This window comes from Furipterus horrens, unplaced genomic scaffold (genome assembly GCF_987537825.1).
Source record: "Furipterus horrens unplaced genomic scaffold, mFurHor1.1.pri manual_scaffold_4, whole genome shotgun sequence".
Classification (NCBI taxonomy): domain Eukaryota; kingdom Metazoa; phylum Chordata; class Mammalia; order Chiroptera; family Furipteridae; genus Furipterus; species Furipterus horrens.
The window spans coordinates 83,139,021-83,150,101 of NW_028327174.1; the positions used below are offsets into that span (position 1 = coordinate 83,139,021).

General features: G+C 34.0%; 1 protein-coding gene across 1 annotated transcript; it reads right to left on the minus strand.

Moving 5' to 3' along the window:
• Positions 1-4,336: 4,336 nt before the first annotated feature.
• Positions 4,337-10,816, minus strand: MGAT4C (MGAT4 family member C). The gene is made up of 3 exons (XM_090275159.1): positions 10,808-10,816; positions 10,527-10,674; positions 4,337-5,800 (listed from the first exon to the last, which is right to left on the minus strand). The coding sequence occupies exons 1-3, from the start codon at positions 10,814-10,816 to the stop codon at positions 4,659-4,661; spliced, it is 1,299 nt and encodes a 432-aa protein (XP_090131285.1). The 3' UTR covers positions 4,337-4,658.
• Between the last annotated feature and the right edge of the window lie 265 nt (positions 10,817-11,081).

Consider the following 11,081-nt stretch of genomic DNA (forward strand, 5'->3'; position numbering starts at 1 on the left):
CTCACCAGTGGTCTGAAATCTCTTTCATTTCAAAGGTGATTTTAGTTTGGGGAAAAGCCAGAAGTCATGGAGCACCAAATCTAGGCTCTATGGGGGCTGAGCACCAGGGTGATTTGATGTTTCACCAAAAACCTCTGCACGAGATGTGATGCATCAGCAGGTGTGTTGTTGTGATGAAGCTGCCAATCACCAGTTGCCCATAGCTGCAGACTTCTGAATTATCTGAATAGTTTATGCAGAGGAATGTTCAAGCTTAACACAAAATTTGATGCAAATGTGTCCTCTATTTGCTTAGTCATTTTGAATGCAATGGCCACACAGCACACATGCTTACTAAATGGCATCTACCACCCCACTGACTAGTACATTGAAGTCATCATTGTTCATGCATGTGCATTTTAGTCCACTCTCCATGGCTACCAGGTTACATCAGTGTCATGCAAACCATTCTTGTTATATTAACAATGGTTGGACTCTTTCTGGACAGACCTTGTATATGTGTATTTAAGTATGAGAGAGAGAAAGGGAGGGTTTCCTTAGCATTTTTTTTTTTTTTTTTATCTTCAACAGCTCAACTTGTTCGTTGTTTTAGCTTTCCAGACACATTGTCTTTTTAATTGTGTCCCCCTCTGGCTTTTGGTTAAATGTCTTTGCTCAAATATGTGACATTCTCTTAAAATCACATCTCATTGGATGTTTTTTGTATGACATTCAAGTTTCTTTAAATCCTTAAAAGCTTATTTGTTTATAAAAAGATCTCATCTCTCTTAAAAGAAGACTTCCCCTTTTTAGAATTTCAGGTCTATATTTATTTTATTTGACATAAAATGGTTGGCTGGATGACACTTCTAATGGGTAGCAAAGTTTATGATTTTTATTGATCAGGCCAGAGGCCTCTAGTAGTGTTTTGAAGGGAAATATCTTTTTACATATACATAACATGGTATTGATTCCTGAGTTTGTTATCTCATTTCAAGCTCTAACAGCCTACACATGGTAAAATTATTCCCATTTTACAGATGAGAAAACTGTGTTTCAAAGAGACTAAATAATTTTCTTCATATCTGGAGTCTAGTAATTGCAAAATTGGGTTTCAAACTCATGTATGCATGATTCTTCCATTGTATCTCCTATGAAGACAAAAGCTATACAATATCAAGTTTGTGGTAACATAAAGCCAGGAAGCTATGTTAAAACAGTGAACGATATAACCCAGACATGGAACATGTGAATCATGGGTCAGAAGTAGCAAGATGAGATTCTCTTGAAAGTAATAGAAAGCATTAAAATAAACCTTAAAAAATCATACATGTACAAAAAGGCAAATCGTGTTTTATGTACAGACCATATAACTAATATCATAAAGTTTGGTTGTGGGCTCTATTAGTAGCATGGGAATAAAAATAAATGTAATCCTAAACTGTATTAATGGATATATATTGTTAGAAGACATTGAGAGTAGTGATTTCACTGTTAATCCTGGGTCTCATGTTCTAAAAAACACGTCGACATGATGGAAAATATTGAGCAATATGTTTGTTTTCATTTACATACAGTTCAGTATTTTTATGAGAGCTTCATAAAATGCCCAGAGAATACTGACTCATTAGGAAATGAAATGTCCTAGTCTTATAAGTGTGGCTATATGTGAGAAATGGTTCTAAATGACACATTGATTTCTAAATTATATTTTTATACCTGGAAAATATCTACTTTATAAATTGCACAAGATTACAGTTTTTCAATAAGAATGAAAAAGTGCTTGTGTTAACACTTTTTATATCCATACCTGGTTTTGCTGATAAAATGTGTATTTTCCAAAAATGTGCATTTCCAAATTTTTATTGTGCTTTTACAAGATGTTTTTCTTTGATGGTCATAAATGCTGAAATAATTCCCTTAAGGAGAAGAATTTAAATATAAGTAAGCTTTTTAGTCAATTTAAAGTATACAAAGTGAGACATTGCTTAAAGTATATATACCATATTTTGTGCTTGAAACCTTTGAGTATATTATTTTCATAGCAATTAAGTAACTACTTATGTCACATTCCATTCTTTTTCAATGGCTATTTATAACAAAAAATAATGTATGCTTTTATAAAAACTTACTGCCAAAAGAGAGATCACATAATGCTTGCTTAATACCAGATTGACTATAATTAAACCTAATAACTATATTTTTACTCTATGCTTCTGAGACATGATTACTGGAGCCTTGTTCAGAATTTTTACACATAGGAAATACAAGATTAAGTCATGTAAAAAATATTGGGTCAGGTTTTCTTTGAAAAATAAAGGTTATTTGCCTCCCTGACCCTTAATGGATAAGCTTTCTTTGTCAAAGTCTTTTCCTTAGAAAGCTGACCCACAGTCAATCTGCAGAGAAAACACAAAGGCATTCTTAGGAGATTTGCCAGATGATTCAAATCTGATTTCAGTAATGAAAGGATCAAATTTGAGATTAAATATGACCTCTTTGTATTACATTTGCATTTATAATTCTCTAGCAAAGATCCAATTTTGCTGCTACCTTCAGCAATCTTTCTTGAAGTATTTTCTAGAAGTCAGTGTCAATGGCTGGCCTTTAGAATTATTCTCAGAAGAATACGCAAAAGCTTACAACTCACTTCATGGAGTCTGACTAGATTTTGATATTATATGTCTTTGGTGTATACGTTTTATCACTAAAAGTGCAGGAAAATGTTTCTTTTAATGTCTGATTATATATATATATATATATATATATATATATATATATATATATATATATATTACTATACAACTGGTCAGCTAATAAAGGAGGGTGAGCAAAACCAAGAAAACAGAATATCTCTAAATATATGGCAGCAAGTATTCTTCAAATCATGTAAAGATAATAATTTAGTGGCAGTGTTCATCTTTTTATGACATTAAGACTTAGACATGCTACAAAATATTAATATTTGTAGTTTCATATATTCTCTAAAACTACAGCAACTGGGTGCAAAAAATACATGACTGTTGTATCAACTAAAGAAAAATGTTTTCCAACATTTTATCTGAGTTTTTAATTTAACCAATTTGGATAGAACTGAGTAAAATAATTCCTAATCTTTTTTTGCACTGTAGCATACCAGTGAGTCCTAAGGATTTTGTTTCAGAATGAAAAGAACAAGAAGAATTTCTCTTTCCTTGTCACTATCACAAGTCTGATCTTCACATGCACACACACATATATACACACATGTCCATCTATATAAACACATATTTGATTCTCTCTATAAACACACACAGAGTACTCTTCATTTCTTTTTATCATAAATCCCTCTATCTTTGTTGTTTGTCAAAATAGAAATGATGAGACAAGCTCAGAATATTTTTAAAAAGAAAACAACAATGTTTTTTAGGGTGCCTTGAGATATTCTGAATTGCTTTAATGGACAAATAGTGTAGTCACAATTGTCCACTTCCTTATAGTAATATTTTGTCAAGTTTGCATATCATGTGTGTTCATATACCACAAGAGCACCATTTAGGACACTTTAGAATTACCTCACAGAATGTTAATAGGATTTATAAAAATTTATACCAACTATTTCCAGATAGCATAACATTGTCCGAGACTCATATCAGAGAACAGAAAGCACACATTGTGTCAGAAGTAATCTCTAAACAAGGGAAAGGACATTGCCTGGATGTCAGAACATCTGGTCTCTCACTCTGGCTTTGCTATGAATGAGCTCTGAGTATAGAGAAGTTAAATGATTTCTTCATTTTTTACTTTTCCCTTTTGTAAGATGTCTATTTAAAGTCCTAAAAAGTATACGATAAATCACAATGATTCCAATCACACAACTTTTAATATAAAACATACAAAATTAATTTCAAAAATGTTATGTGTATACTGAAAATGTGTTAGAAATGAACTAACTATAGGCCCTCTCTAATGTACCCTTAAAATATTAAACATATCTATTCATTTTTTGCAAAAGGGAAATTAAAAAAAGATTGCTTCCCACAGAAAATTTATTAATAACAGGTGCTCAATTGTTTTATACAATGATCAGTGTCTCCTTTCATATAAATAATCAAGGGAGATATTTTTTATTTCTATAGTCCCACCTACACACAAAATTATGTTGTAAAGACAACATTTCCACAAGGAGGTATTCTTTGTAGATGTACAAGGGCCTACGGAAAACTCAGGTTACAAAAATAGGACAGATTGTCATTTTAAGCAGCTGCATATATCACACAGAGGCTTAACAAATGCTATTTGATGATATAATAAATTATCAGTTATTGAGGAAGTGTATACAGTTAGAAAGTATTTTTTAAGACTTACCATCCAATAAACTAAAATTTCTCTTTTAAAGTTCTTCATGACACCCTTTAGACAGTTGAAAATTTGAAACTAACATAACATTAAAAATATAAGTGAAAGTAGTATTAACTGTGAACTTATATTGAACTTTAGGATTTGAAATAAATACAAGTGTATATTAAACTACAATTATGATGAAAATGGGTAAACCAAAACTGTCAAGATAATTGACTTTTCTTATAAAATGTCCCATCTGTTACTTTACCTCCATAGGACACAGGTAGCAAAAGAGGAAGGTAACAAAAAGGAAACAGGAAGACCTGTTTCAGTGATGGACATATTGATTTAATTGGCTAAGAAGTCCAAATGCTAATACTCCTAATAATCAGCCATTCCTTTTGGGTTTTGGTAATATATATCCTTATACACTGTATATCAAATGGAATTTTTTGATTCACATCTGACATTTCAAAATTTCCATTTTTGAATTCCCCTAGTCTTATGTAAGTATCGCATTGTCTAGTATGTTTGAAAAGTATAACGTTTTCCCCAACATCTAGGGCTCCATGATGTAAAATGTCATTTTGCCGATCTTCTGTCCCAGTACTCACTTTAATTTTCTTAATTACAATTGGATTTTCAAATACAATCACAAAGATGTCTCCTGTTGAAGGTGGTTTTCCCCAAAAGTACTCATCAACACTACTATAAGCCTTGCTTGCTTCATAATTTTCAAAAACATTCATGTTGGTATATAGTCTTGCAGGAGGGTTATCGGGGATGTCAAACGACTCCTCTTCAAAATCATCATCCTTCAGCTTATTCTCTGTCCCTTTATATGACGAATAATAACCCATGTGCTGAAAGAGAGATGGTTTAAAACGAATAACATTTTTCTGAGCCAACAGACCCCGAAAATGAGTCAATAGCCAATCACAAGGCATTTCTTGATAAAACATTAATAAAAAATGTGCCAAACGTGGGAGATCATGTGAATGATAAAGTTTTCCAATGTAGCCAAGCTTAGAAAACTCAAGAGTTACCCAGTAAGTTCCTTCTAGGGATGTAATAACTTTCTTGATGGCAGTTAAAAAATTTTTTGAACATCGAACATCATCTTCAAGCATTACATAATAGTCTGAAGTATTGGCACAAAAATTAAGCAGAAAAGCATAATCTACATTTTGCTTGGAACGAAATCTGACTCTGTCTTCTGGATCATTGTAATTTCTTTTAAGGCCATCCAGGATAGGGTAATATTCCTCTGGGGCATGTATGACTATTAATCTTCCTGCAATGATATGGTGGGCAAATTTCTGTGTAATATCCTGAACCATGACCTCACGCCAGGACGAATTAAAGTCTGCGAGATGAACCACCACTGAGATTTCCTTCAGGTCCTCGTAGCTGGATTGCTCAAAGATTGACTTGATTGTCTCAAGTAAGTAGTTTCCTTTTTTTCGTTTCACTGATGAAAGTCCAATTGTAAGAAATCCTGAGCAAAAGGATTCAGAAGGGTTACAAATTAAATATAAAATAGGTTGGAATAACATAGAAAAGTAACAAAAAGTTCTTTCTCCCCTAGGATTGCTACTATATTTAGTAAATCTAGTGGATGGTTATGCATAGAGCATTTCGTGATTAAAATATTATGCTAAACACATAAAAGCAATAGTAACTTACACATAATTGATACATTTTATGAAAAAAATTGCCACTTAAGCCCAATGACGTAAGTCCTATTGCTGTAAACATTTGCTTATAAAATGAAAAATATGATTTAAAGTGCTCTTCATTTTAATGTTCTCATATATACCCATAGAGAAGATAGATATTTAGATAATATCCATGCTATTTAAAAAACCTGCAAAGGAGAAGTAAATTCACAAAGATGACACATTAGTCTCAAATTATGAAAAAGAAAATTAAGAGTACTGTAATCATTCTTGAACTTCCAGCCAAGATGGAGGCCTAGACAGACACGCTGGGTCTCCCTCTACAACTAAGAAGGAATACGACTACCTCAAAACTAGAGACAACCAGAAGTTCCAGAAAATCAAGCTGCATGGAAGTCCAACAAACAAAGATATAAAGAAGAAATACTCATCCAGACAGGTAGAAAGGGTGGAGCTGGGGCAGAGAGGATGCAGTGTGGTAGTGGCAGCAGCGGTGGCTGCGGTGGTGGCAGGCCAGTGGAAAACGCAGTCACAGATTTTAAAAAGTGGGGAGGGACACTTGGGAAGTGCTCCCAGCTCCCGATCAGACTGTGCAGCTCATAGTCCCAGCGCCAGGGAAAATCAAGCCTCATTGCTTCTGACTGCAAATCAGTGGGAGTTGGGGCAGAGGAAGAAACTGCCAGTCCTTAGCAGAGTCTGCTTGTTTAAAGGGCCCCCGTGGCCCTAGAATGTCCACAGACCCACCCACTCTGGGAACAATGGCCAGGGCAACAGCTAGAGAGGCGTCAGTCCCATATGAAAATGGGAGAAGTGCCTGGAAAAGGGGGAAGTGCTGGGAAAGTGGCATTGTTCCCTCTCTGACCCCTCCCCTACACATAGTACCACAATGTGGTGAAACGAGTCACCCTATACTGATGAATACCTAAGGCTCCACCCCCTACAACATAACAGGAGTGACAGCTCTACCTAAGACACAGAGACAAACAAACATAGGAGCCTGTCAAGATGAGGAGACAGAGAAGTATGGTCCAAAAGGGAGAACAAATCAAGGTTCCCCCTTAATCGACAAGGAGATAGCCAACCTATCAGATTCAGAATTCAAAACACTGGTGATAAAGGTGTTCACAGGCTTGACAGATATGCTTGAGTATGGCAAACAAATAAGGGAAGAAGTGAAGGCTATGCTGAATGAAATGAAGGAAAATCTACACAAAACCAATGGTGAAGGAAAGCAAACGGGGTTCAAATCAACAATTTGGAACATAAGAAAGAAAAAAAACAGTTAACCAGTACAAAATGAAGAAACAAGAAATGAAAAAAATGAGGAGAGGCTTAGGAACTTCTGGGACAACTTTAGACGTGCCAATATCCAAATTATAGGGGTGACAGAAAGAGAAAAGGTAGAGCAAGAAATTGAAAGCTTACTTGAAAAAATACTGAAGGAAAAGTTCCCAAATTTGGCAAAGTAAATAGACTACAAGTCCAGGAAGCATGGAGAGTCCCAAACAAGCTGGACTCAAAGAGGACCACACCAAGACACATCATAATTAAAATGCCAAAGTTTCTAGATAAAGAGAGAATCTTAAAAGCAGCAAGAGAAAAGCAGAGAGTTACCTACAAAGGGGTGCCTATAAAACTATCAGCTGATTTCTCAAAAGAAACTTTGCAGGCAAGAAGGGACTGGAAATGAGTATTCAATGTGAGGGAAAGCAAGGAGCTACAACCAAGATTACTCTATCCAGCCAAGCTATCATTTAGAATGGAAGAGCAGATGAAGTGCTTCCCAAAGTAAAGCTAAAAGAGTTCATCATCACCAAGCCATTATTGCATGAAATGTTAAAGGGACTTACTTAAGAAAAAGAAGATCAAAACTATGAACACTAAGATGACAACAAACTCACAACTATCAGCAACTGAATCTAAAAAGTAAAAAAATCCAACTAAGCAAACCAGAGTAGGAACAGAATCATAGATAGAGGAATCATTTGGAGGGTTATCAGCTGGGAGGGGGGAGGAGGAGAATGGGGAAATGGTGCAGGGATTAAGAATCATAATTGATTGGTACAAAATCACAGGGAAAAGTTAAGAACAATATAGGAAAAGGTGAAGCCCAAGAACTTATATGCACAACCCATGGACATGAACTAAGGGGAGTGGGATTGCTGGGGGAAGAGGGGTACTGGGCAGAGGGAAGCAAAGGGAAAAGAAATTGGGACTGTTGTAACAACATAATCAATAAAATATACTTAAAAAAAGTAACTCATTCTTTAATTGTCTTAAAAGTTTTCATAGCTAACTCATATTTTCATTTCTCTTGAATCAACGTCATTCTCTTATATCAGAAGAATATATAATTGGACTTCAAAACTTTATTTTGAAATTTAGTAGGTTAGTGAGAATACAAACAATAGCATAAGCTCATTTTGAAAAAGTTGCGTTACTGCTCAAATGTATGGTACATTATTCTAAGACATGAATATATCCTTTTATTTTGAAATGATTTTTTATATTTTTTTATCTGGAGAAATTTTTATTCTGATACTAAAGTTTAAAATTAGAAATTGGATCTTTTTAAGGAATAAAATTAAACCTGGTGAAATGGCAGTTTGTCTCAGGGAAGTTTTAGGTGTCTTTCTATGGAAATATTTTCACTTTTTAAAGTTCTCATTTTCACCACGACTGAAAATGGAATAAAATTTCCGAACCACAATTTATAAAACAAGAACATATTTATGTTCACCAAGATTATGTTTTAATACAGAAACATACATAATGTGAATTGTGCAATATTTTTAAAAAGCCCTTCCAATAAAATCTTTCTTGCTAGTCTGTCAGAGAGGTAGAGATTTACACATTTTATTTCAATACCTGACTTATAACCCTGACTTCTGAAAACCAATGTATTATCTGTACCATTAAACTCAAGCCACCAGCCTTCATTAATGCTTAATAATGCCAATCCTAATAGAATACTTTCTACAAAAAGGGAGATGTTTATGCATTTTACTTGTAATATAAATCTTAATATTCATAACAGTCTTGTTTTAGCTTTGTGCACATCATTCCTGCTTCAGAGCTAAGGAAACTAAATCACAGTGAGATTAAGTAACTTGTGCAAATTACAACATGCAGTAAGTAGTGTGGTGTGAGATTCAACCTGCCCTGCCCTTATTCTCTGTTATATATGGCCTCTTTCATATAAAGCACTTGGCAAATATGCCAATATACATTATTAAACTGAGCATGGAAAAGGGGAAATGAGTAATGTTTGAACAAAGGTGGTGTAACAGATGTAGATTAAAAAGATAATGGCAGTCTTATGCAATTAGACAGAAGCTTAAGAGTGGTAAATGCTTAAAATGGTAGGATGAATGAAAGACCTAAAGAAACCTGAATTAAGTTACAGTTTCCTCAACTTGGTAATCACAAATCCACTTGCATAAACACTTCTTAACAGGGAACTCAGTTTTTGTAAACTTCACAAAATCTATTAAGAAGTACATGATATCACTGTATTTTATTGATTCTAAAATTTATATTTCTCATACAGAAGTATTTAAAAATTAGGTTGCATATTATAATTGATGGCATCTTATTATTAAAACTGATAAATATGCCTCCTTTCTTAGTGGTACAGTAATTAGATCATGACACTTTCTATAATCTATCATGTCTTGAAATCAATGATATGTAATATGTTACTTTATGGATTCAAACTGTCTGTAGTAGGTTGAATAGGTTTCTCCAACAATTCATGTCTACCTGAAACCTCAGAGTGTGGCCTTATTTGGGAGTAGAGTCTTTGCAGATATAATTAGTTAAGGATCTTGTGATGAATTTAAATTGGATTTGGAGTGGTCACTAAATTCAATGACTAGTGATCTCATAAGAAGAGGAGAGGGCTCAGAGAAAAAAGGAAAGACAAAAGAAATAGGCCACATAAATATAAAGGCAGGGATTGTGATTATGCTACCACAAACCAAAGAATGCCAAGAGCAGTCAGAAGCTTGAAGTGGCAAAGGATTGTCCCCTTGAACCCTTATAGCATGTGGCACTGCCAGCACCTTGATTTCAGACTTCTGGCCTCCACGATTTTGACAGAATAAATCTCTGTTGTCAGAAACCACCTAGTTTGTGATAAAATGTTATAGCACTTTAGGAAACAGATATAATGGCTTTCACTAATTCAAAACTGGTGGCAAGTTACAAAAACCAAACCATTCAAGTCTGAAAATGTATCAATATAGGAATCATTTTAAAAGATAACTTTTAAAATTTAAAACACATTGATTTTTCCTAGTCTTTCTACATGATCCTACAGCAAACTGCTAAGAAGTTCGTATACAGCAAGGCATTTAATTTTTTTTACTAATAGAATTGGATCAGTGAGTAATTGTAATTTGTGAAGAAACATTGAGATATTTCCCCCAAGTATATTGTTAGTAAACCCTATAAATTTTTATTGCTGTAAAAATGAAGCAAATCATCATTATGTTCAAGCAAAATATTTTAGTATTCTTGATTTACAATTGTAAGGATACTTACGCTTTCTTTGTAAAGGAGTGGAAGCTAAGTAGCGATAAGTGACATTGATGGCTCCTGAGAAATTAGATAAATCTTTGAAAGTGTGCACATAGCGTTCTGAATTCAGTTGATGTGTAGATGTTTCCCTTATAAGTTGTTTGTCCCCTTCCTGAGTGCCAACAGAAGGGCAGAGAAAATAAACGAATAATAGGTGGTCATGGATTAAATAAAGCTTCTCCTTATACAATAAATACATATACCTACCTGATACATAATATGCATATCATATATATCTCAATTACTGGCACCATTATCTCGTACCTTGATTTCTACCTAGAGTCTCTGCTCCAGGCTTCCTCTACTCTGTTCTATTCTTTTACTGTATATATATTTGCTTTTTTTATAGCATACATTAATAATGGAATTACCTTGATAGAAAATCACTGCATGAAAATTCCCAATGTCTTCATGTAAAATTCAATTGTTTTACAATAATTCCAGGATCTTGAAATTTGACATTAATCTATTTTACAGTTTCATGTAAAACTAATTGCCATTAAATTCCCCATATTTGAG

What these genes read in the sequence shown, in the direction of transcription:
- MGAT4C (XM_090275159.1), bottom strand. An exon ending in CACTCCTTTACAAAGAAAGC is followed by an intron (nt 5,801 to 10,526) that starts GTAAGTATCCTT and finishes CCTTTTGCTCAG; the next exon opens with GATTTCTTACAATTGGACTT.